The 23,680-nt window shown below is 45.3% G+C and overlaps 1 protein-coding gene across 2 annotated transcripts in view; it reads left to right on the forward strand.

Moving 5' to 3' along the window:
- LOC127590184 (junction plakoglobin-like) overlaps positions 1–23,358 on the forward strand; it is a 158,683-nt gene extending 135,325 nt beyond the window's left edge. For both annotated transcript variants that reach the window (XM_052049648.1, XM_052049649.1), the window contains 4 exons: positions 9–130; positions 2,387–2,426; positions 14,140–14,279; positions 22,128–23,358. In XM_052049648.1, coding sequence (XP_051905608.1) covers positions 9–130; positions 2,387–2,426; positions 14,140–14,276 — 299 coding nt within the window. In that variant the 3' untranslated portion in view covers positions 14,277–14,279; positions 22,128–23,358. The remainder of the gene's footprint in view (positions 1–8; positions 131–2,386; positions 2,427–14,139; positions 14,280–22,127) is intronic.
- The last annotated feature ends 322 nt before the right edge of the window (positions 23,359–23,680 follow it).

Genomic DNA, 23,680 nt, shown 5'->3' on the forward strand with positions numbered 1-23,680 from the left:
CTCCACAGCCACCTACGCTGCAGCAGTGCTATTTCGAATTTCAGAAGACAAAAGCTCAGACTACAGGAAAAGAGTGTCAGTGGAGCTCACACACTCGCTCTTCAAACATGACCCTGCTGCCTGGGAAATGGTGAGAATTTGTGTCATGAAAACATTATTTATTTATATAAGTATTTATATGTTAAAAAGTTTAATTGCCTTGGACTTTTGTCACGATGAAGCATCATTTGAAAATGTCCTCAGTCAGTGTGTCAGAGCAATCTTTGTATTCATATAAACTGCTTTAATGATGTCATGGAATTTACTCTAAATTTCACCAGAACTCTAGATTTATCTTTAAATGTCAGCAAAGAGCGAAATAAAATGTGTAGATTTTTCCTCAAATCAGGACAATCTATTAAGACTGTGTAATAATATCGTACAGGTACGTGCAACTGTGGCCCGCAACCACACGATGAATGGCTCCTTGATTAATTTTCAAAGCAAACAATATTCTTCAGAATACGCTGATGAACATGCATTGTACATATTCTACTAAAAATGTGTGTTAAATGAAGAAAAAAAATCCCAGAAAAAAAATCTCCTGCCCCCTAAATGTGTTAAAGAAAAAAGAAAAATAACCCCAGCGGTTACTACTGTGGACAGCTTATCATGTTATCAGGTTTACAGGGTGCATGAAAAGGGTCAATATGCGAACTTGCAGGTGTTTGCATATTGTGAATATGTATCAACTGTAGTTTTAAGTTGTAGTATCACCATTTATATCTATACGACAGACATAGCTTTGTTCCGCTTGCCCAAGGTCTTATATTGCCCTGTGCCTCACATGGGTAGGCCGAATAATTTTCGGAGGCTGTAGGATGAGATGCAGGACAAACGTAGTACCTCAATAGTTTGAAAATTTTGAATGAGTTGATTTGGGTGAAAAAGCAAATTGTAATTTTTATGCAAGACAGGCCTTTGTTGTTTGCTTCAAATCCATTATTGTTGGGTTGGGATGTATCGTAGCTCTTTTATACATACATTGGAAATGTTATTATCAGTGATAATTTTACAGTTAGAGCCCTGCGAGTCCCAGGGACTTGCTGATCAGAAAAGTATGAGCCCCGTTATGCATTCAGAGAGTCCCAAATTTCGAATTCTGAAATGGTTTACTTATTCAATTGCATATGATAACACAAACAACAACAATACACATTGATAATAGGTTTATTTCTTATAAACAAATGCTGCGAAAATTTAAATAATTCCGGTATACATGATTATTATCGCAAAAAACTACCCAACTTTAGCTTCTCCCTGTGTGATGCCGCCGCAATAAATGTTCGCAACACCTGGTTTAATGTTACACGAACTTGGCAATTGTCTGCTTTGCACGCGGTGACGGCCGATCTCGCCAATCTCGTCTCGCGAGAACGTAAATCTCGTCACGCGAGATTACTTAACGTGAGATCAAAACAACAATGGTAGGTATTATCAAACTGTGATCGTTGACTGAGAAATTTCCTTGCATCCCAAAAACGCACATTATTTGGAACTGTGCATCTGGCGGGAAAATTATGCGTCCAGGACGCGGGACGCAGACGTAACGAGATGGCTGTGTTATGAAAAATGGAATATATTAATAGCACGTGTTTTGCACATATGTCCGAATTTTGTCCCAGTATAAAATAACATTATTGTCACAGAGCTGGTTAGGAAGTGTGTGTTCCCATGTGTTAGGGACTCGGATAAACCGAGTTTGGGAGGGGGATCCAAAAAACGTAGACAGAAACAAGGTCTCCGATGTAAAGACAATTTCATGTCTGAATCGAACCGAAAATAAGCGAGAACATAAAGCGCTGGTCCACAATGAGGACCAGGAGGTGAATCAAAAACGACTAACAAAAGGTGCTTGCACAAAAGAGCAAGAAAGGAAAGTAAAGCCCACAAACTACGAACGAAAAACAATGTAACACTTTGTACACGCACGAAAATCCAGATCATCAAAATAAAATAGTACTTACACAAAAACTTGGTACCGAGAACTATGCGCGAAAACACGACGAGGTCAAAAGCCACTAAGTCAATGAACAATGAGGATAGCAATGCCATAAACAATACTCCCACAACAGGTGTAGAACGTAGGAGTCCTTAAATATTGTCTCTATTGATTAACGATTGCCAGCAGGTGTGCTAGGAAGACCGCTCATGCCACCTGCTGGCCATACCGCAAAACCGAAACGTGACACCATGTGGCCCTGAACAGCACTTAATAAAAATTGTGCCGCCCCCCCACCCCACCCCCCTATCATTTCATTTGGTAATCCCTGTTGTCAAAGGTATGATGCAGCAATAATTGTTTCAAGTCGAACTTGTAATAACATACTGTTGTGTTTGTCTCTAGGCCCACACAGTTCCTTTGGAGTCCACATACTTGGCTGATGGTAAGTCTGACGATTTGCATCTTTGATTGTCTTCTTGGAGAGCTTCAACTGAAAATTTGATAGGCATCAATGTTAGAACATTGCAGAAAGGTTTACAGAGCGGTAGAGCGAGTTAGACCTTTTGATGATAGACTAGCTGTATTTGAGAAAACCATGTTTCGGACAGCAATGTGTCAAGTACGAGCGTTTTGGTATTGTTGCTATGTGCCCTAAGATGATGACGAAAGAAGATGATACTTTACTGATCAGTTATTTTTATATTCCTCACAAATTTTGACAACCAGGCAAAAACATTTTTTGTCATTCTAAAATGAACCACTTTAACAGGCGTATCTGCTGTTTTTTGATTCTAGACACGCTATGACCAGATTGTTTATTATATGGTACTAGCTGGTTCGCCGCCCTCCGGGCGGCTCATCAGCTAGTTCCTGCGGAAGGCTGGTAAGGTGGTGGTTCGCCGCCCTCCGGGCGGCTCATCAGCTAGTTCCTGCGGAAGGCTGGTAAGGTGGGCCTTCGGCCCACAAAAGTGTTGTTGCTTGGTTCAACTTTTTGTTCATCTTCATTGCTTATCGCGAAAATAAAGAGATGTTTAGCTCTACTAAATAACTAACAATTTCATTGCAATGCTTGTGGGTAGACAACATTTTTTCGCTAAGATGCCCGCGCGATCGTAGTCAGCCGCTGCCTGAGCGGCGCAGTGGCGGCGCGCAGTGGCGCGGTGAAGTAGGTACGTTTTGAAAAGGGACAGACGGAAGGACAGACCGCGTGCGGGACGACGCGCAATATATATATAGATATGGTAGAATGATGACCTGCGACACACCACTGAAAACTCATTGTCATTCGTTTGATTAGGCATGTGCATAAACATTAATTGTGACAATATATCAGTGGCAACTAATTCTCTGATTAAGTATCAAAAGAATGACATATTCTGCACAGTGCAATCTTGACCAGTTTTGAGCAGGTCACATCGGACTGTTCATTTGTGACTTATTGGTCTATTTTGTGATAGAAATGCAAAATGGCATTGTCAAGTATTGCAATAATTTTGATAGCACTTTTAATTGTCAGGTTTTATGTTCTTCCTTCTTAGTTAGTTAGTTAGTTCCACCCGTTCCTATTTGGAACATTGGGCGACGAGTTTCCTCCATTTGTTCCGGTCACTGGCGACCCTTTCTTCAAGAAAGTCTTTATTTCCCCCCTTTTCTCAAAGGAAGAGTATGAAACCGGATGAGTTAGGCTTGCTATCTAAATTATTGCAATACTTGACGACGCAATACATTTTTTTTTTTTAGGGGGGGGGGGATATACCAAGAAATAAGTCAAAAACAAACAGTGCTATTTTACAGCGTGCGTTTCGTCACAGTGATTATGTGACTGGCCACAATGGCACTGTGCAAGGGGATGAACTGAATCAGCTTTTCGGGGAAGCAGCTGCCATTTATATTTGTACCATTAAAGTTTATACACGCTGCATAATCAAATGAAGGAGAATTAATTTTCAGTCGTGTGTTACTTTAAAGAGGTCATCATGCTTTGCTTTTACTGTTGTAGTCACAGGTGTATTAATTTGTCAAGGTGTTTAATGTTGTTGTTGTTGTTTTCAGCGATGTCCAACTACACTGTATCATATAGAAAGACATTTTGTTTCATCAAGCTAAAAGAGTCAATCAAAATATGACTACACATCGCAGTGTGGTACAATTCTACGGTGCTGTAAATTACAACCACAATCATAAACAGTGTTAAATTAATACCACTCTGACAGTGGCAATTTTAAACTATATAAATATGGATGCATTTTTATAATGCATCACAGCATTTGTTTAAGATTGTACTGCCGGACATTGATGCATAATTGTAGATAATTTCAACAACAAATAATTCGGTCATTTTTGGGGTAAACCTATCCTCCGGTATTCACGAAACCTTTTGCTCATTTGTGTTGCTTATTTCACGATATTTGTGTGTTTTTGTTGTTTTTGTTTTTTTTACCCGAATTCCCACTTACCTTTTGGGTGGAAAAGAAGAGGTTTTGAGAGCAATTGTCATCAGCATCAATTATTCACAAATTTTTATAATTCACTGTTGTTCCTGGTACCCAACACAAATGGCGGGCTCACTGAAGAACATAGTGCACTTTGAACTCTTTGCACACACATCATGTTGCATACAAGAGGTGTGGAGTTGTAATGCCTCTCATTGCACATTCCTTTTGAAGCTGTGAAGCTGAGAGAGGGTAGCAAGATGGAAGTCTCAGTTGACCAGCAGCGTACATGAGGTCCTTCTTTTGCTACAAGCTAAGTTTGAAAGTAAACAAACAATTGCTATTTTTTGTTTTTTTAATAGCTGAAGATTCTTCTGTTTCCGAGCAACACACATTCAGAAATATTGGTTCCATTCTCCATTAATCTTTCTCACATAATTTTACTTTTTTTAGCAACAACTCTCATTTTTCTCCACATTTCCTCCGGGGCTCATTCAGATCCATTTTGATGACCTCACGATGCAGCTCCTCAAGCCATATTGTCTAAAGACAGTACAAAAGCACTGACATTTTCCGCTGAACAAAATCTGAGTTTTTGAAAAAAAAAGGCTGGCTCTCAAGGTGAAAAACAACAAGCACCCCATAGTCATTCTATCGCCGTCGGCAGCCGGCCAAAAGCACAGACGTTCCTCTCAACAAAAACAGGACAAACGTGAAGCTGTGAAATCACAGCCATCAAGCATCGAAGATTGACTGCTCCTATGATTGTCATAAGTAGAATCAGTTGACAAAGGGTCCACGTGATGACTTACAATTTTCTCCAAAATGGATGGTGCGTCGAATCCTGTGGGATCCCTTATTTATGCACCAAATTCCAAAATCCGTGAATGTTGCGTGACTTTGATGAGCACTCCGCTTGACTGACTGATGTTGTGCCGAGACGCTGCTTATGTAGAGGAAAGGCAAATGTGACTGAGCACAGCACGCAGTTGTGAAAGGGCGAAGGGTGGGCGTGAAAGAGGATGCTAAAGGCGCACCCCCATTAGGTGTACAGTATATAGTGTCATTATGTGCATTATGCAAAACATCAGTTTGGCTCAGGACACCCAAAAATGGCACCTACAAAGAGACACGCTTACAAAGCACAGTTTAAACTGCAAGCTATCAGTTATACCGAGGACCATGGGAATCGAACAGTCACGATAGAATTCAAGATCGACTCATCCATGGTGTTTGGTACTCTCATTTTATGAAACGGTGCCATCTATCCATCCGGGCAAGGACGACAGTGGCATAGCAACATCCGGCAGATTACAAGAAAAAGCTGGCCATCTTCCGCTCCTGCTGCAGTAAAAAGGACGACAAACACATTCAGCCCAACCACATCACCAACATCGACGAGGGGCCGCTCACTTTCAACCTCCCGGTGAACTGGACCGTAGAAAAGGAGAGGACCAGCATGGTAGCAATACGCACAACATGGCGCGATAAGTCGGCTTTTACAGTTGTACTTGGCTGCCATGGTAATGGAGGTTTGTTGATTGTGATTTTTAAGAGGAAGATGCTGTCTAAAAAAAGCTTCCAGCCGGAGTCATCGTGAAGGCCAATCAAAAGTGCTAGATGGACAAGGAAAAAGTGAGTGAGTGAGTGGCATCGAAAGAGGCCGGGTGTTTTTTCCACACCATCAGATCACCATCCCTCTTGATCCGTCACTCCATGCGCGCCCATCTCACAGCTACTGTGAGAAAAAGTTGTGAGTGGCGTGGGAGCAATGAATGATAGATGGCGAACACAGCTTTACAAAGACTGAAGGCAGCAGACAATTTGTGGATGGATTGTGGATTCTTGGGCTAACCTGTCAGGATGTGATAAATACAGAAATAACACCTGTAACTGACACCGCAACTTTTAATACGGTGCACCGTATTGTGGCGCAAATATGGTAACGAGAATAATTAGCAGAGTGCTTGCAACAGGCTGCCAACTTAAAGGCGCCATTTTGAAGATAAAAGTAGAAGCAAACAATCATGATAGTCCACATCTTTCCTGTTGTGATACAGATTTTTTGATATCACAAAAGTTTAGTCTGAAATATCTACCATACAACTGAGACAGGCTGCCTCAAAGTACAGAGGTCATGGATTCCGTCCCGGCTCCGGTGTCCACCCACATCCCAAAAACATGCATGGCAGGCTGATTGAACACTCTTAATTGTCCCTCTGTGTGAGTGTGAGTGCGGATGGTTGTTTGTCTCTGTGTGCCTTGCGATTGGCTGGCAACCGGTTCAGCCCCCCCCCCCCCCCCCCGCCTACTGCCCGAAGATGGCTGGGATGGGCTCCAGACCCTCCGCAACCCTTTTGAGAATAAAGCGGATTGGAAAATAGATGGATGGATGAATGGATGGATGGATGGATGGATGGATGGATGGATGGATGGATGGATGGACAACTGAGACAAATTGTACATTTATCAGTAATTATGCAACAATGATTTATTACACTGCTCACTCCTGATGTTGTTTATGGCCAATATTGCAAGCAGTCACCAGGAGGTAGTTGGAGATCATGCCTAGTAATCTATTTTGTCGTTTGCTTGTAAATGAAATGCATTTTGGCAGTCTGCCCTAAGAACCAGTATCTGTCCCTGACACAGATACGATTCTCACTCCATCTGCTATCTGTATGCTTCCTGACGGTGAAGTCCAAAATCCAAACGTACCCTTGGCCTTCACCCTCAGACATGAAACTGAATATTTTGCTTTCAAATGGCTGTCCCAAGTAAACAAAAAAACCTGGAGCAACATCCCTGCGCAACCCGACAATCCTCCAGATCAGAAATGCTCACGTCTCATTAGTATTCTTGTCATATACAATCCTTGGAAAAGGAGCTCACAGACACACCGTATGGATATGTACAATGCATGTTTTGGGCATGCGCAAGCACACGCACACACACACACACACACTTGTTTGTGTGAATATATATATATATATATATATATATATATATATATATATATATATATATATATATATATATATATATATATATATACACACACACATTTGTTCATTTTATTCTCTCTCATCATGGTATCAGGGACCCCAGTCTCTGCGACGATATATATAAAAATCCTCGTCTCACACCTCGGTCCAAATTAAAATGAAACTTTAAACATGATACAATTTTGCTCATTGATTCCTCTAACACGAGATCTGCATCAAAATCTGTTTGCATGAACAATGAAGTTTGGGCACTTTTTTGCACATATATCCGTGAGTCGTCACCTTACCGTGGTGGAGGGGTTTGTGTGTCCCAATGATCCTAGGAGCTAAGTTGTCTGGGGCTTTATGCCCCTGGCAGGGTCACCCATGGCAAACAGGTTCTAGGTGAGGGGCCAGACAAAGCATGGCTCAAAGACCCCTGATGAAGATTACAATAAATGGATCTAAGCTTCCCTTGCCCGGACGCGGGTCACCGGGGCCCCCCTCTGGAGCCAGGCCTGGAGGTGGGGCTCGTTGGCAAGGGCCTGGTGGCCGGGCCTACACCCATGGGGCCCGGCCGGGAACAGCCCGAAGAGGCAACGTGGGTCCCCCTTCCCATGGGCTCACCACCCATGAGAGGGGCCAAAGGGGTCGGGTGCAATGTGAGCTGGGCGGCAGCCAAAGGCGGGGACCCTGGCGGTCCGATCCTTGGCTCCAGAAGCTAGCTCTTGGGACATGGAATGTCACCTCTCTGGCAGGGAAGGAGCCCGAGCTGGTGTGTGAGGCAGACAATTTCCGACTGGATATAGTTGGACTTGCCTCCACACACAGCCTGGGTTCTGGTACCAGTCCTCTCGAGAGGGGTTGGACTCTCTTTCACTCTGGAGTTGCTCACGGTGAGAGGCGCAGAGCAGGTGTGGGCATACTTATTGCCCCCCGACTCAGTGCCTGTACATTGGGGTTCACACCGGTAGACGAGAGGGTTGCATCCCTCCGCCTGCGGGTGGGGGGACGGGTCCTGACTGTTGTTTGTGCATATGCACCAAACAGCAGCTCAGCATACCCACCCTTTTTGGAGTCCTTGGAGGGTGTGCTGGAGAGTACTCCTGCTGGGGACTACCTTGTTCTACTGGGGGACTTCAATGCTCACGTGGGCAATGACAGTGAGACCTGGAGGGGCGTGATTGGGAGGAACGGCCCCCCCTATCAGTACCCGAGTGGTGTTTTGTTATTGGACTTCTGTGCTCGTCACGGATTGTCCATAATGAACACCTTGTTCAAACATAAGGGTGTCCATATGTGCACTTGGCACCAGGACACCCTAGGCCGCAGTTTGATGATCGACTTTGTAGTTGTATCATCGGATTTGCGGCCGCATGTTCTGGACACTCGGGTGAAGAGAGGGGCGGAGCTGTCAACTGATCACCACCTGGTCGTGAGTAGGCTCCGATGAACACCAACTGAACTCCAAGAACACGGTTTGATAATTAACTTTCAGGCTTGTCATCAGACATGGATGTGAAGAGACCGGCAAAGCTGTCAAATGATGACCACCTGGTGATTGATTTGTTCTGAAGGATGCTAGCCTTACCTGACAGACCCAAAAACTAATGTGCAGGTCTTGTCGGATCCCCTTTGAGAAAGAGTTTCAACTCCCAACTCAAACAGAACATCGTAATATTCAGGTTGCCGCAGGAAACATTAAGTCCTTGTGGGCCATTTTGTATTTTTCTTGATGAGCAGACTGGAAATGTCAAGTGGTCAGTGCCTGCAATCAGGAGTCTTCTTCAGCCTTTTTTGCTTGTGGGATTCAGGACACAGTTGATTGGTATTGGTAATTCAAGCGGAATGCAGCTTTAGCGCTCACTGGGACAAAAACCCTGACATGGGAGGAGTTCAGTGAGACCATGGAGAACAACTTACAGACAACTTTGATGGTGTTATGGTCTGGCATGTCAGACGAGCAAAACAACCCATGATCAATAATAATAATAATAATGTGGCGGCATGGTGGTAGACTGGTTAGCATGTCACTTTAAACTGCAAAGGTGCAGCATTTGATTCTTGCTCCGGCCTTCCTGTGTGGAGTTTGCATGTTCTCACCCGTGCCTGCGTGGGTTTTCTCCGCACTTCGGTTTCTTCCCTCATTACAAAAACATGCATGGCAAGCTAGGTGTGATAGTGAGTGCAAAAGGTTGTGTTCCCTCGCGATTGGCTGGCAACCAGTTCAGGTTGTACCCCGCCTACTGCCCGAAGACAGCTGGGATCGGCTCCAGTTTGAAGATAAATGGATGAAAGAATGGATAAACATAATAAAGCATCCGTTTGATGTATGTAAGGCATTCCTGGACACACTCAAAGCGATCCATTATTCATGCACTCACACATTCATGTTCTGGTGGTGGTAAACTATGTTCCTTAGCCACATCTGCCCTGAGTCAGGCTGATGGAAGCATGGATGCCAGTATACAGCCCATCCGACCACTACACCCTGACGTACACCAGTGTGAGTGACACTGGAGGCAATGTGAGTTAGGTGTCATGTCCAAGGACACAATGACACCTGACTCAAACAGAGAAGGAATCGAACAGCCTACCTTTTGGTTACTGGACGACCCTCTCTAGCTCCTGAGGCATCAGCTCTGTGTATCTTGGGCAAAGGGCCACTGCTGACCTCAACTTGGACTGTGGTGAATCAATGGTGAGAATAGTTTGACAACTTCCATTAATTCCACCAACAGACATTCCCTTGAGAAGGCAGGCTCTCTTGTCTCTGGGGTTGAGGTCACCTAGAGTGTTAAAAATCTCCTTGCAGCAGAGAACCAGGGGTGGATTGATTTGCCCAGAATGTTGTAGGACTGTTTCATTTAGTGTCAGCAACATCACATACACAATGGGGAAAGTGTTTCTGGATTGGGAAACTTGGGTGGTATTTTAAGAAGGCGGACTGGAGAAGAGGGTCCATTGAGAAGTGAAATCTCTGATTCAAGAGGAGCAGTGAGATTTTCATACTGGCCTAGAAACAATGGACCAACTCTTCATCCTCAGCAGGATACTAGATAATGCATTGGAGTTCACCTCACCGATCTGTGCTTTGTGGACTTGGAGAAATTGTTCAATCATGAACCTTGGTTAATCCAGTGGAAGGTGATCTGAGAATATTGGGTATCACACCCATGAGAATGACTCTTTGGTCCCCTTCACAGTTGGCGAGTTTGAGCCGCATTGCCAGCAGTTAACTTTCATTCATCAACAGTAAATGTTAGAATCCTCCTCTTTCATTCCAATTCTGTTCATAATCTCTATGGATAGATTTTCTAGTCAGAGCCGAGACATTGAGGGGACCTGCTTTGTTTGCCTCACTTTCTTCATGTCTTTGCTTTTCGCAGATTATGTGGTTCTTTTGGTTTCATCAACTTTCGCTGAAGCAGTCAGTCAATGGAGTCTGAAACAATTCGGATGCAAGTTAGTTCCTCCAAATCTGTGGCCATGGTCCTGAGCAAATGCAGTCGTTCAAGTATTTTGGGAAAGAAAGGAGAAGAAAATTGACTGGTAGATTGGTGCATTGTTTGCCGTGATGCGGGCTTGTGTGCTGAAGAAGGTGAAGTCCTCGATTTATGTTTGTTCTCACCCTTACATATTGTCATGAGTTTAGGTTCTTGACCAAAAGAACAAAGTATGTGATAAGTACCCGAAAATAACTTGCCTGATGTGTGTGTGCGGACCTTCCCTTAGTGAGGTAAGAGGCTTCTGGGAGAGCCTCAGAGTAAAGCCACTGTGGCGCTACATCGAAAAGAGCTAGATGAAGTGTCTCAGGCATCTTTTTATGGTGGCTCCTGGACGCCCCCTTTGTGATGTATTTTGGGGATGTCCCACTGAGAAAAGGCCCTTGGAACAACCCAATCCATCCTGGATAGAGGAATATATCCTTGAGCTGTACGAAGTGGCTGGGGGGAAGAACGTCTGGGCTTCTCTTCTTAATCTACGGCCTAAACCTGATTAGGTTTAACAAAATGGAAAGATAGATGGATGGATGAATTCCAATACTTCAACTTATAGTTTTTCATGTTTTGTTTTGTTTTTTTAAAAGGAGAGTGCTTTGAATTAACTTTCAAATTAATTAAGTTTGACTCAGCATGACTTAGATTTGCTATTGGTTTTACTGCTTGGTGCTTTCTACCGCCTTATTACTTATTACTTATTACTGATTCGTCTTACTGTTTATTGTATATGTTAAATCGCTCCATGTACAGCACTTTGTATGCAGCGATGGCTGTTTGAAAGTGCTCTATAAATACTGTTGACTTGACTTGAGTCAATGTCTTTGGGCTGTCATGGCCTGAGATTGTTTTCAGGCCCTTCCAGACACTAGTAACATTGCTGGCCTGTAACTGGTCCTCCAATTTCATCCTGTATATCTTCTTCCCCTCCCTGATCTTTCTTCTCAGCCGAATCTGCACGGCCTTCAGCTCCTCTCTGTTTCTCGACATAAAAGCTCTCTTCTTCTCCTACAGGAGGGCCTTTATGTTGGGATTAATCCATGGTTTGTTGTTGGAAAAACACAGCACAGTTCTGGTGGGTACGGTGTTCTCCTCACAGAAGTTTATGTAGTCTGTGATGGTGTCAGTGAGTGCATCAATGTCCTCCCCATGAACCTCGCTGAAGAGTTCCCACCTGGTTGTCTCGAAGCAGTCCCGCGGAGCATCTTCAGCTTCCGTTGACCATTTCCTGACCATTCTGGTCACAGTTGGCTGCCTGTGCACCAGGGGTTTGTACACAGGCTCGAGAAATACCAAGTTGTGGTCTGCTCTTCCAAGAGGTGGGAGGGGGAGGGGTTTATATGCCTCCTTGGTATTGGCATAAAACAAGTCCAAAATTTTATTGTCTCTAGTGGCACAGGTTACATATTGCGTGAAGGTTGAAAAGGAGGACGACAGAGAGACATGGTTGAAGTCCCCAGAGATGATCAGCAGGGCGTTGGGGGACTGTGTTTGCAGCCTGCTCACGACAGTCATCAGGGCATCACACGCTGCATCTCCATTAGCCGACGGGGGGATGTACACTGTCACGCCTATGATGTGTGAGAATTCCCTCGGGAGATAATGGGGCCTGAGGCTAATGGCTAGCAGCTCAATGTCCCGGCTGCAGAGTTTGTCTTTGATCGTGATATGCCCCGGATTGCACCATTTATCGTTCACAAAAACAGCCAGCCCCCCACCTTTTCTCTTTCCACTCCCTTCATTCCTGTCCACACGTATGAGTTGGAAGCTTTCCAACTCGGCATGTGTGTCCGGAGTGATCGCTGTTAGCCACGACTCCGTGAGTAGCATTAGGCTAGCCTCGCGGTACTCCCTTTGATGTCGCGTTAGCGCCGCCAGTTCATCCATCTTGTTAGGGAGCGATCTTACATTCCCCATGATGACGGACGGGAGGACATGTCTGTACTTTCTCCTCCTTGTGCAGCGGTCCTTCCCGGCGCGACACCCTCGTGCCCTCCTCTTCAACTCGCGTGGGATATCCGGTTTGTCAGCGGCCAGTGCCCACGGTCCTTACTGTAAACAATGGAGTTGCGTGTGCTATCGCGATCTCCGTTCACAGGATACGTGAAAAGATTAAAGCAAGTAAAGGAGATGAGCAGAAATGAAGCTGCCCCTCTCCCCCCGTAGGTTTGGGGTACAAAACCATGCAAAACAAAATGGGAAGAAGAAATAAATTAAGTAGAACAACAACAAAATAGGAGCTGCTGGAAAGGCAGCCACTCTCGCGGCGCCATTTTGAAGTCAAAATAACAAAAATAACACAAGACAACACATAGGACAGAGACAGTCGTGCAATCTTCACCACTTTTCTGCATACACTTTGTTGTCTGAAGCAGTTATAGATGAAAGAGGAGAGGATCAAAGTGTCCTTTCACCAGTGGATCAGAGACATCATGCTGAAAATGTGCACACGTCTGCTACAAGCAAAGTTTTGAAAGCAAACACGAAGCTGTAGCGTCCATTGACGAAAAGAGATTAGTTCACTTCTCCTGTCCCACATAATCCGCTTCAAACTCAAAGCCGCGACTCCCAGCTCCAAATCCGCATCGGCACTCCGCGCCAACGCTCCTTTCTTCTCATCGTCGGCTCCTCAAGACCTCCATCCATCCAGCCGCAGACCGTTCAACAGCACAGATCTCTCCGCTGAACAAAGCGGGGCTGTGAAAAATGCTGCCCATTACAGGCGCAAGACACAAGCGCCCCGGGACTGTCCAGCAACGACAGTCAAATGGCGCCGACATTCCTCCAGTCAAAAACAGTGCTGGTATACCCATGCTGCCGAGAAGGCGCAACCACCAAGTCTCCTCCTTGAATAATCTGGAATTTCTCCATTGCGAGACTAATAAAGGTTTTCTTAACTTAAATAAAGTAAAAGGACGAAAAGAAACTCAAACAGGGATATGCGCTGCTGGAGAGGCAGCCACTCAGGGGGCGCCATCATAAAAAAAAAATGTTTTTTTAAAAAAATCACATCATGCAAATATCAAATCACAGTAAAAATAATTTACTGCCCACAGAGCACTTCCCCCCTGAAAATAGGCTTCTGTTTGATGCAGCATCCATCCTTTTAAGTGGTAGACACACTGAAATGTACAGTATTAGGGCATGGTATCTTACAAAGGAGACCATTTTTTCATAAGGTAAAACTTATGTCCTTCTTTCTGTTACCTTTTCTGTTACCTTTTCTGTTACCTTTTTAGAGTTAGACGGTCCATACCCTCCTTACGGCTATGCTGACCTGCCTCTGGACACTCTTCCATTAGAGCCTGATCTCCATGCGTCATACATACCTGACATGACCTATGACGCAAGACAGACCTTCCCTGAACCGCTCTAACAGGTAAATACATACTCCACACCTTCTACCGTATTTTCCACACGATCGGGCGCACCAAAACGTCTTAAATTTTCTTAAAAGCTCACAGAGCGCCTTAAAATCTGGTGCGTCTTTTGTATGGTCATTATGGTGATACGTCGACTCCAAGATGGCTCTGTTTATAACTTGCTGTTGATTCAGTGAACTGTCGCTGCTTTATTAAATAAGTTAGCTTAAATAAGTTTTTGTTGCAGCTCCAAAAAAAGGAGAGCTGTGGTGTTCATTTTTTAAAACAGTCTCAACAAATACAGGAATGTCTTTGTCTGTCTCCGTGCCTTCTTCCGTTCGACTCGAGAGGCGTTCAAGACCGCCTCAGAACCACATAAGCTAACAATTACTTCAATGAAACTACAAAAATTGAAAATAATACATCAAAACTGAAAAGCAAGCGAGGATATCACAAAATGAATTCTATAGCCCCCCCCCCCTACAGAATTTATATTGTGATTTCATCATTTATGAATACACAACTAAGGAATATGACTGCGACTGACATCTTGTTGTGTTATTTTGACTTCAAGATGGTGCCGCGAGAGTGGCTGCCTTTCCAGCAGCTCCTATTTATTTTGTTCTTCTACTTCTTCCTCTCATAACTTTGCTGCTGTGAAGTGGGAATTTCTCCATTGTGAGACTATTAAAGGTTTTCTTATCTTATCTTATCAGATTGTACTGTTGGCGCTACGATAAAGGAAATGCCAATGCGTTTTTCGGAGGCGGTCATGAACGCCTCTCAAATTGACTGGAAGAAAAGAAGGGAAGGAGACGGACAAAGACGCACCTGTATTTGTTGAAGAAGGAGAGCTGTGGTTGTGGTTGTGGTTTTATTTTTTTTTTCAACGCAGACTTTATTAATGGTTTTCACAGTCTCAGCAAATACAGGTATTCTACGTCTTTGTCAGTCTCCCTGCTTTCTTCCATCCCACTCAAGAGGCGTTCATGGTAGCCTCAGAAAAACGTAAATTAATTCTTACTTCAATGAAACCACAAAGAAAATCAAGTGAGGAAATCACAAAATAAATTCTGTAGGGATATAGAAGTTATTTTGTGATTTCATCGTTTGATTTTCTGTTTTTATGCATTATTTTCAATTTTTGTAGTTTAAGTACAGTAATATTTAATTAACATTTTTCAGAGGCAGTCATGTACGCCTCTCAGGTTGAACGGACGTCTCTCGAGTTGAATGAAGGAGTGTAGCACCATCTAGTGGACGCATTGTAGATTGCGACTTTTAATGCGAAGCGTGTAATGTATGAAACATTTTTTACGAGATAGCCATTCAGTGAAGGTGTGCTTCATAATCCAGTGCATCCTTTAGAGCGAAAAATACGGTAATTATGGCTCTGTGTTGTATCCATGGTGAAGAAAAATATTACCAGTTAGTAACCAGACGAACACATGGGCAAAAAATCAGACATCCGTACATGCAATTTAAGATCTTCAGTTGAACAAAGGCGAAATAACCATCCAAGATTCTACCTTTAGCCACAATGTGACGCAAAGCACAAGTTTCAAATCCAACCAGATCTACAATTTTTTAACTCAGTTTTTGTAAAATAAATGTTCCCAAAAATGTGATTTATGCTCTAGAGCAGTGGTCCCCAACCTCCCGGCCGCGGACCGGTACGGTCCTCTGTTACATTCGTCTACAGCACAGGTGTCAAAGTCAAGGCCCGGGGGCCTGATCCGGCCCACCACGTCACGTTATGTGGCCCGCAGGAGCAAATCATGTGTGTCAACTTTCATGATCCTTGCTGAAATCTGTACCGAAATTTCAAATTGTAATAAATAACGTTGAGATTTTGCATCGGCCCTCCGAGGGAAGCCATAACTTCGAAGTGGCCCGCGACAAAAAATTAGTTTGACACCCCTGGTCTACAGTATGTCACTCTTGACGCAGGTCAAGGTGCGCTTCTCGGTCATGTAATAGGTTACTGCTAAAATGAAACCCGTGAGCTAGCAAAATGAGGTTGTTTACGCATTAGCGTAAGCATCTTTGGGAAGGGGAAAAGGGCCAGCTAGGAGACAGAAGAGGAGCCTACGACTTTCAAGAAAAAGAAAGCTACATTTAATAGACAGAATCAGGAGTCCTATTCAAAATATGGATTTATCTCAACGGGAGATTCCCATGCACTCAACCCACTCTGCACGATATGCGGCGATGGTAAGTCGTATTTTTCATGCACGTTGTACCTTATTTTGAAGGCACGTTTAAACGTTACCATTGCAACCAGAGAGCATTGCGCCCAGATAGCACATTCCTCATGTCATGATTTGTGTTTACAGTATTATTATGTTTCGAAGATAACAAAGTTTTCATGCAGGTCATATCATATTATTTTGGTGTATTTATCCGTCACACCATCAAGGCCGGTCCCTGAAAATATTGTCTGACATTAAACCGGTCTGTGGGGCAAAAAAGGTTGGGGACCGCTGCTCTAGAGTGACTCCCGAGGCACAGGCTGCACTGCTGGGGTGGGAACCCATCTCCCCCCGCCTTGCCAGGGTGCGCTTGAGGGGTGCCATTGCCAACATCTCTGTCGTGGCGGTATACGCGCCCACACTGGACGCTGATGACGTGGACAAGGAGCAGTTCTATCATAAGCTCCAGACGACTGTCGATGGCATCCCCTCCAATGACATCTTGGTGATCGCAGGAGACTGGAATGCGCGCACCGGACCGGCGACTGACACCACGCAACGAGTGCTGGGGCGTTTTGCTCTGGGAAGACGCTGCGACAATGGCGAACGGCTCGTTAACTTCGCCGCCTCAAATCGCCTAGTCGTGATGAATACACGCTTCCAACACCCCCAACATCAGCTAGTCACCTGGTACTCGAACGATGGGCGGACGACTAACCAGATTGACTACATACTGGTTCGGTCACGTTGGGCAAGTTCAGTCCTCGACGCACGGGCGTACCGTGGAGCAGACACGGGAGGCAAGAGCGGCTCCGACCACGTGCTTGTGCGTGCTACCCTTCGCATCAGACTTAAAGTTAATCGCCCTTCAAAACGCACCATGCGGATTGATGTCGCGAAATTGAAGCTGGATGGAGGGAAGAATTTTCAAGTGGAGGTCCAAAACCGCTTCGCTCAACTACAACCGGCTTCCAATGAGCCAGAGCAGGAGTGGCGAGAACTCAAATCTACCATCATTGCAGCTGCACGCTCACACCTCATCTCCACCAAATGCCAGAACCGTGACTGGAAAACTGCAAACACTCTGGCCCTTGCAGAACGATCCAGGCTTGCGCGAGTAACGGGAGCAGCCAACTTCCGCGAACTACGGCGACTTACCACTCGGGCGATTCGGGCAGATCGAAATGCCTATTGGTGCGACTTTGCCGAAGAAACTGAGAGGGCCGCCGCTGCGGGAGATACCCGCAAGCTTTATCAGCTGGTAAAGAAGGCCAGCAGGAAATCCGCTGGAGTCAGCGAAACAATCTGCACAGTGAACGGTTCTGTGATAACCTCCCTAGAGGAACGGCTGCAACGTTGGCGCGAACACTTCGAAGTCCTACTCAATCACCCACCACCAGTGTTGGCGCCTGTGCTTCCTGCAATTGATGAGGAGTACGACTGCAGCTCGGACCCACCTACGGTAGACGAAATTCGAGGCGTCCTGCTTCAGCTCAGGAATAATAAAGCCCCAGGTGAAGACGGCATCCCGACGGAAGTTTACAAAAGCAACATTGACGTCTTCGCAGCGTGGCTTCATCGCGTATACAACGCCGTATGGACGTCCGAGACCATCCCGGATGACTGGAGCGAAGCAGTGTTAATACCCCTTTTCAAGCAGGGAGACAAGAAGCTGTGCACCAACTACAGAGGCATTAGCCTTCTCGATGTGGCTGCAAAAGCATTCGTCGTCCTTCTGCTGAAACGCTTCCAGATGGCCCGTGACCACCGGACTCGCCCAACTCAGGGTGGCTTTCGCCCCGGAAGGGGATGTGTAGACCAGATTTTTAGCCTGCGTCGCACCTTGGAGCAACGATGGGCCTACCAACAACCAACAGTCGTGTGCTTCATCGACTTTGCCGCAGCATTTGATTCAGTTGACCGGGGTGTGTTGTGGATGATCATGAAGGCTGACGGGATCCCTGTGAAACTGCTTCGGCTCATCCAGGGGTACTACCGGTCAACCCGAGTCCGAGTGCGGGCCTACGGCAGCGAATCAGAAACCTTTGAGGTGCGGTCGGGTGTCCGACAAGGCTGCGCGCTCTCACCAACCTTATTCAACTATGCCATCGACCACATTCTCAACACTGCTCTCCATGGCTTTGAGGGAGTGAGGGTCGGCCGAGATGTCGCAGTGTCGGACCTGGCATACGCAGATGACATCGCTCTACTTGGAAACACGTTCGAGGAAGTTGAAAACGCGCTGATGAAAATCCATCGAACGGCCCTGACCGTTGGAATGCGCATCAACGCCTCGAAGACCAAGATCATGTCCTCCCTCACCAACCCAGCTGACCAACGGTCGCTGTCACTGGAGGGCGTGACCCAGGAAAACGTTGATTCCTTCACATATCTCGGCTGCTCTGTGGTTCCGTCGGGGCAAGGAGAAGCAGAAGTCGTGCATCGCATCGGGGCTGCCAGATCCGCCTTCGTGCGCCTACAACGCCATCTGTGGGGTCGGCGCGAGATCTCGGCAGTGACAAAGGGGCGTGTCTACCAGGCGATCGTGCGGACTATCCTGCTTTATGGCTGTGAGACCTGGCCTATGAGAGTGGCTGACCAGCGCAAGCTGGAAGTCTTTGATAACGATTGCGTCCGCCGTATTCTCCGCCGCCGCCGATCGGACCGGGTCGACACTGCTGACCTTCGTCGCTGCCTGCACCTTAGCCCCTTACCAGCGTGTCTCCTGCAACGCCGACTCCGTTGGTTCGGGCATGCGGCACGCCACCAGGAGGGCGAGTTGATCAGGGATGTTCTCCTTCCTGCTCCTTTGCCAGCCTGGCGCAAGCGGCGTGGTGGACAAGTCAAGACCTGGGCCACCACGATGAAAGAAGACCTCGCGTATCTTTCCGGCCCCTTGGTGGTGGGTCTGAGACGGTGGAACCAGGACTGGCTGAAGCTGTCGGTTGACCTGGCACAGGATCGCCGCGCTTGGGCCGCCATGATCAGGGATGTCGTGCGCGCCAAGGAAGAAGCCGGTTCAACCCGCCCAGGGTGAAGGCCGTTGCAAACAAAACAAACAAGACTCTGTCTGCCAATCCAGAATGGCAAGTGTATCTTTAAAAGCGAAAATAAAAAAAATAAAATAAAATACTTGGTACCGATAACATGAACTTGCAGAGAAATAAAGATGTTTACATTCGAGAAAAAGTCTACCAGCTGAGTGTGGCTCCCTCGTCTCAGTGCAACTGATGTTACTGAGCTTAGATTTTCTGCTGGCATAAAGACAGCGCCTGGGAAATTGCAGACTTTATGCAATTTTGCTCAGAAGGCTTTACTTTTTTTATCCTTCTAAGTTCTAGGTCAGGGGTGGGCAAACTTTTTGGCTCGTAGGCCACATGGATTTCTAAAATTTGACAGGTTAGCCGGGTCAGCACAAGATACGGTACATATAAAAAACTGCATAGGTTGACAGTCCACTCCAAACATCAACAGAACAAAAGCATTAAAGTGTGAACATACTTGTTTTTTTTTAATGAAAACAGTGAAACAACTATTGTATATGTCCTACATGAACGTCCAAGTATGTTAACAACATACATTTGTGACAACACAAACAACAAGTGCAACAATATATTGCCCAAAAACTTAACATGATAATAATCAAACTGGCGGCCCGGTAGTCCAGTGGTTAGCACGTCAGCTTCACAGTGCAGCGATACCGGGTTCGATTCCAGCTCCGGCCTCCCTGTGTGGAGTTTGCATGTTCTCCCCGGGCCTGCTCCAGTTTCCTCCCACATTCCAAAAACATGCGTGGCAGGCTGATTGAACACTCTAAATTGTCCCTAGGTGTGAGTGTGAGCGTGGTGGTTGTTCGTCTCTGTGTGCCCTGCGATTGGCTGGCAACCAATTCAGGGTGTCCCCTGCCTACTGCCCAAAGACAGCTGGGATAGGCTCCAGCACCCCCCGCGACCCTAGTGAGGTTCAAGCGGTTCGGAAGATGAATGAATGAATGAACAATCAAACCATTCTCGGAATTGTTCATTTACTCAAGCCACAAGCAATTCACTCTGAGCATGGCAGAATCGGCCTGAGTAAGAATCGCTTCCTTGTTTTTCAGAGTCATAGATTTGAGTCTTTCCGAAACTGAATGTTCCGTACTTTGTTACCCGCTTCGTTTAATCAGATGCATATCACTTTCCCTTCCACGGTCATTACTCTCTCCCTCTTTCTTCTTCTTCCCCTCCCTCCCTGTGCTCTGCAACTTGAAGTAACTGCGCCACCTGGTGTTGAAATGCCTGTCATTACAAGTACAAACGAAATTAATGCAATCAAACCTTAATTGTGCACCAATCGTCGGCGGGCCGGATTAAAAAGACCAATGGGCCTCGCATCACAGAGTTTTCATCAAGTTTGCTCATGAGGGTTGCGGGCATGATGGAGCCTATCCTAGCTGTCTTCAGGTGGCAAGTGGGGGACACCCTGAACTGGTCGCCAGCCAATCTCTGGTCATATGAGCAGTGTTTCAGCTTATAACATGTGCATGAACATGTTCCTCCGTTCACAAATGAGGTGGTAGCGAGCCTGCTCATGGGTTGTTGCCCTATAGCAGGGGTAGGCAACTCCGGTTACTCGAGAGCTATATTGTTCAGCTGAGCTTGAGATGAGCACAGGACTCACAATGAACCCAGAACTGGTTTATTGTCAGGAAGATGGATAGGTCGAGGAGGCAAGAACCAAAAGCAGCCAGAGGAACCAAATCAAGGTGTACATGAAGGCTTGAACGTAACATCTGGGCAGCAGAGAGGATGGCAGAGAAGACAGCTGACGAACTGGCAATGGGTGGCTCTTCAGACTGGCCTTTATGCTGCAAGGGGTGAGTGTTGCTGACGAGGTGAAGACTGGCAGGTGTGTAGGTGGTACAGGTGCAATGATTGGGGAGACGCCCATCCCAAACTGAACTTAGGGAAAGGTCACAAAACACATCAGAGGGAGGGTCCACACTGTGGATTCTAATACATATCCTGCCTGGCGGCCCAGTGGTCGAGTGGTTAGCGCGTGAACTTAAAAGTGCAGAATTTGCATGTTCTTCCCGTGCCTGCGTGGGTTTTCTCCGACTACTCCGGTTCCCTCCTACATTCCAAAAGCATGCAACGTAGGTTCAGGGAACACTCTAAATTGTCCCTTGGTGTGATTGTAAGCACGGATGGTTGTCTCTGTCCCTGTGATTGGCTGTGGCTTGCCTGTCCCCAGCCTACTGCCCGAAGACAGCTGGGATAGGCTGAAGCACCGCGCCCCTCTATGGAGCCCTGAAACGATCATAAACAATTGAATCAGATGTGTTGGAGTAGGGACGGATCTAAAACGGATATGCCTCTCGAGGAACCGGAGTTCCCTACCCCTGCCCTACAGCGACTTCCATATCTCCTGCTGCACTGGCCTCTTTCTGTGCTTTTGACATGGTCTGCACAGCAAACTGCCTATGACACAGTTCAGGATGTAACATCCTGGAATGGGTGAAGAGGTGCACTACCTAGGCTGCAAGCATCAACAAATAAAATATATAAACAAATATTGTTTAATGTCTTGGGTAAATAATTTGTCAATATTTTCAGGTGCGTCACATTTATTCATTTTCATGAGAAGTTGTCATTTGTGAGATGTACTTGTACATGTTTGTTTTATTCCTCGCAGGAACATAAAACAGAGTCCAATCAAAACGGAGGATTAATACATCACAGAAAGCAGGGACTGGAGGAATTTGTGAAGGAAGCAAGAAAGTTTCTGAAGATCTTCATGATGAGGAGACTCAAGCCTTTTTCAACCTTGGCAATCAAGAACTTGACTGAAAGTGTTTATTGTTGGTGTAAATAACACAACTGTTATTTTGTTATGATGTCTTACAATGGGGTGAAAGTGTACTGTTACACGGGTAACTTTTAAAAGCAATCACAAGAAAACGTTTCCTTGGCAGCAAGGGCATGCGGGACAAGCAGGAGGTGCAATTGGAATACGGCTATATGACAAATCAAAATAAACATCTGAAAAAATCGGAGAATACTGAAAACTTCCTTCAAAAACACATACCGTGACATTAAATGAGACGGTGAGGCTCAACAATGATGATATACTGATTTATTTGGGGGGAAGGGGTAGGGGTTGCTATTTTAAAATAACTTATTTCTGGATGTCATGTAACACAAACAAATGTCATTTTTAAACAAAAATATGTTTAATGTCAGTCTAATATCTACCAAATGCTACTTGTGTATTCCTGCTGTCATTTAGATGTCTCCTCTGTGTATTTGAACTGTTCGCATTTCCCAGAGTGCCCCTATGTGGTTGTTGCATGGTCTTATAATGTGTCCAATTGACAAAATTTTCACCTTTGCATACTGAGAACCAAACGGATAAGAGGGAAGTTAAAGTGTATGTCGCAGTATGTTGACCAATTAGTTAAAAATAATGATAACAGCAACAAAAAAGGGTAGTAATCACACCAGCTCAATGCCTCGTTGTCTCCATTGCCGGCCCCCAAAAGTGCACAAGTTAATTTGTTAAGTTCTTTACTTCACCTTTCACCTTGATCATATTTTCCTGGAGAATTATCTTGAATTAACACCACTAGTAAGTTTCTCCTTCACATCAAGACAAAAGCGGTGGAGGAATTGAAGCTCTAACTGAAAGTGTATTAAAGATTCAAGCGTGAATTGGTTTGGTTGGTCAATAGTCAACATTTTTGTGCTTCTTACATCAAGATCAACTGTGGTTATGAAGTGACTGTGTTTGGTTGCGAAATGCCACCAGAGGAACCTTCTATGTTTAAAAAAAAGCACAACTACAAAAACAGTAACATAATTTGTTCTGAGCCTTTAACAGAGTTGTAGTGTACCTTAATCTGTATTTAATTAAATCTCTTATTTGACCTGGGTGTACATTTATGTTTTCTACTTGTAATGAAAACTTCTGTTCAACAGCAGCCCCTAAAAGAATTTCCTGTCACTTAGTGTTCCTCACATTAACTGCTTTACTCTTGTCATACCAAGACATGAAACTGAAAACATTTATTGGAACAGAGAGTAAAAAATATAGCCCAAGCTAGTCTGTCAGAATTTGTAATGCCCATTTGCACTTTTACAATCATTCACATTTAATTTGTACGTACTGGAAAGAGTTATTGCTGTGACATTTGCATAAATTATAAGGACTATTGGGGGAGAGTGCTTCACAGTGGGAACCTATAAGAT

The sequence above is a fragment of the Hippocampus zosterae genome, chromosome 17 (assembly GCF_025434085.1).
Source record: "Hippocampus zosterae strain Florida chromosome 17, ASM2543408v3, whole genome shotgun sequence".
In the NCBI taxonomy this organism is placed as follows: Eukaryota; Metazoa; Chordata; class Actinopteri; order Syngnathiformes; family Syngnathidae; genus Hippocampus; species Hippocampus zosterae.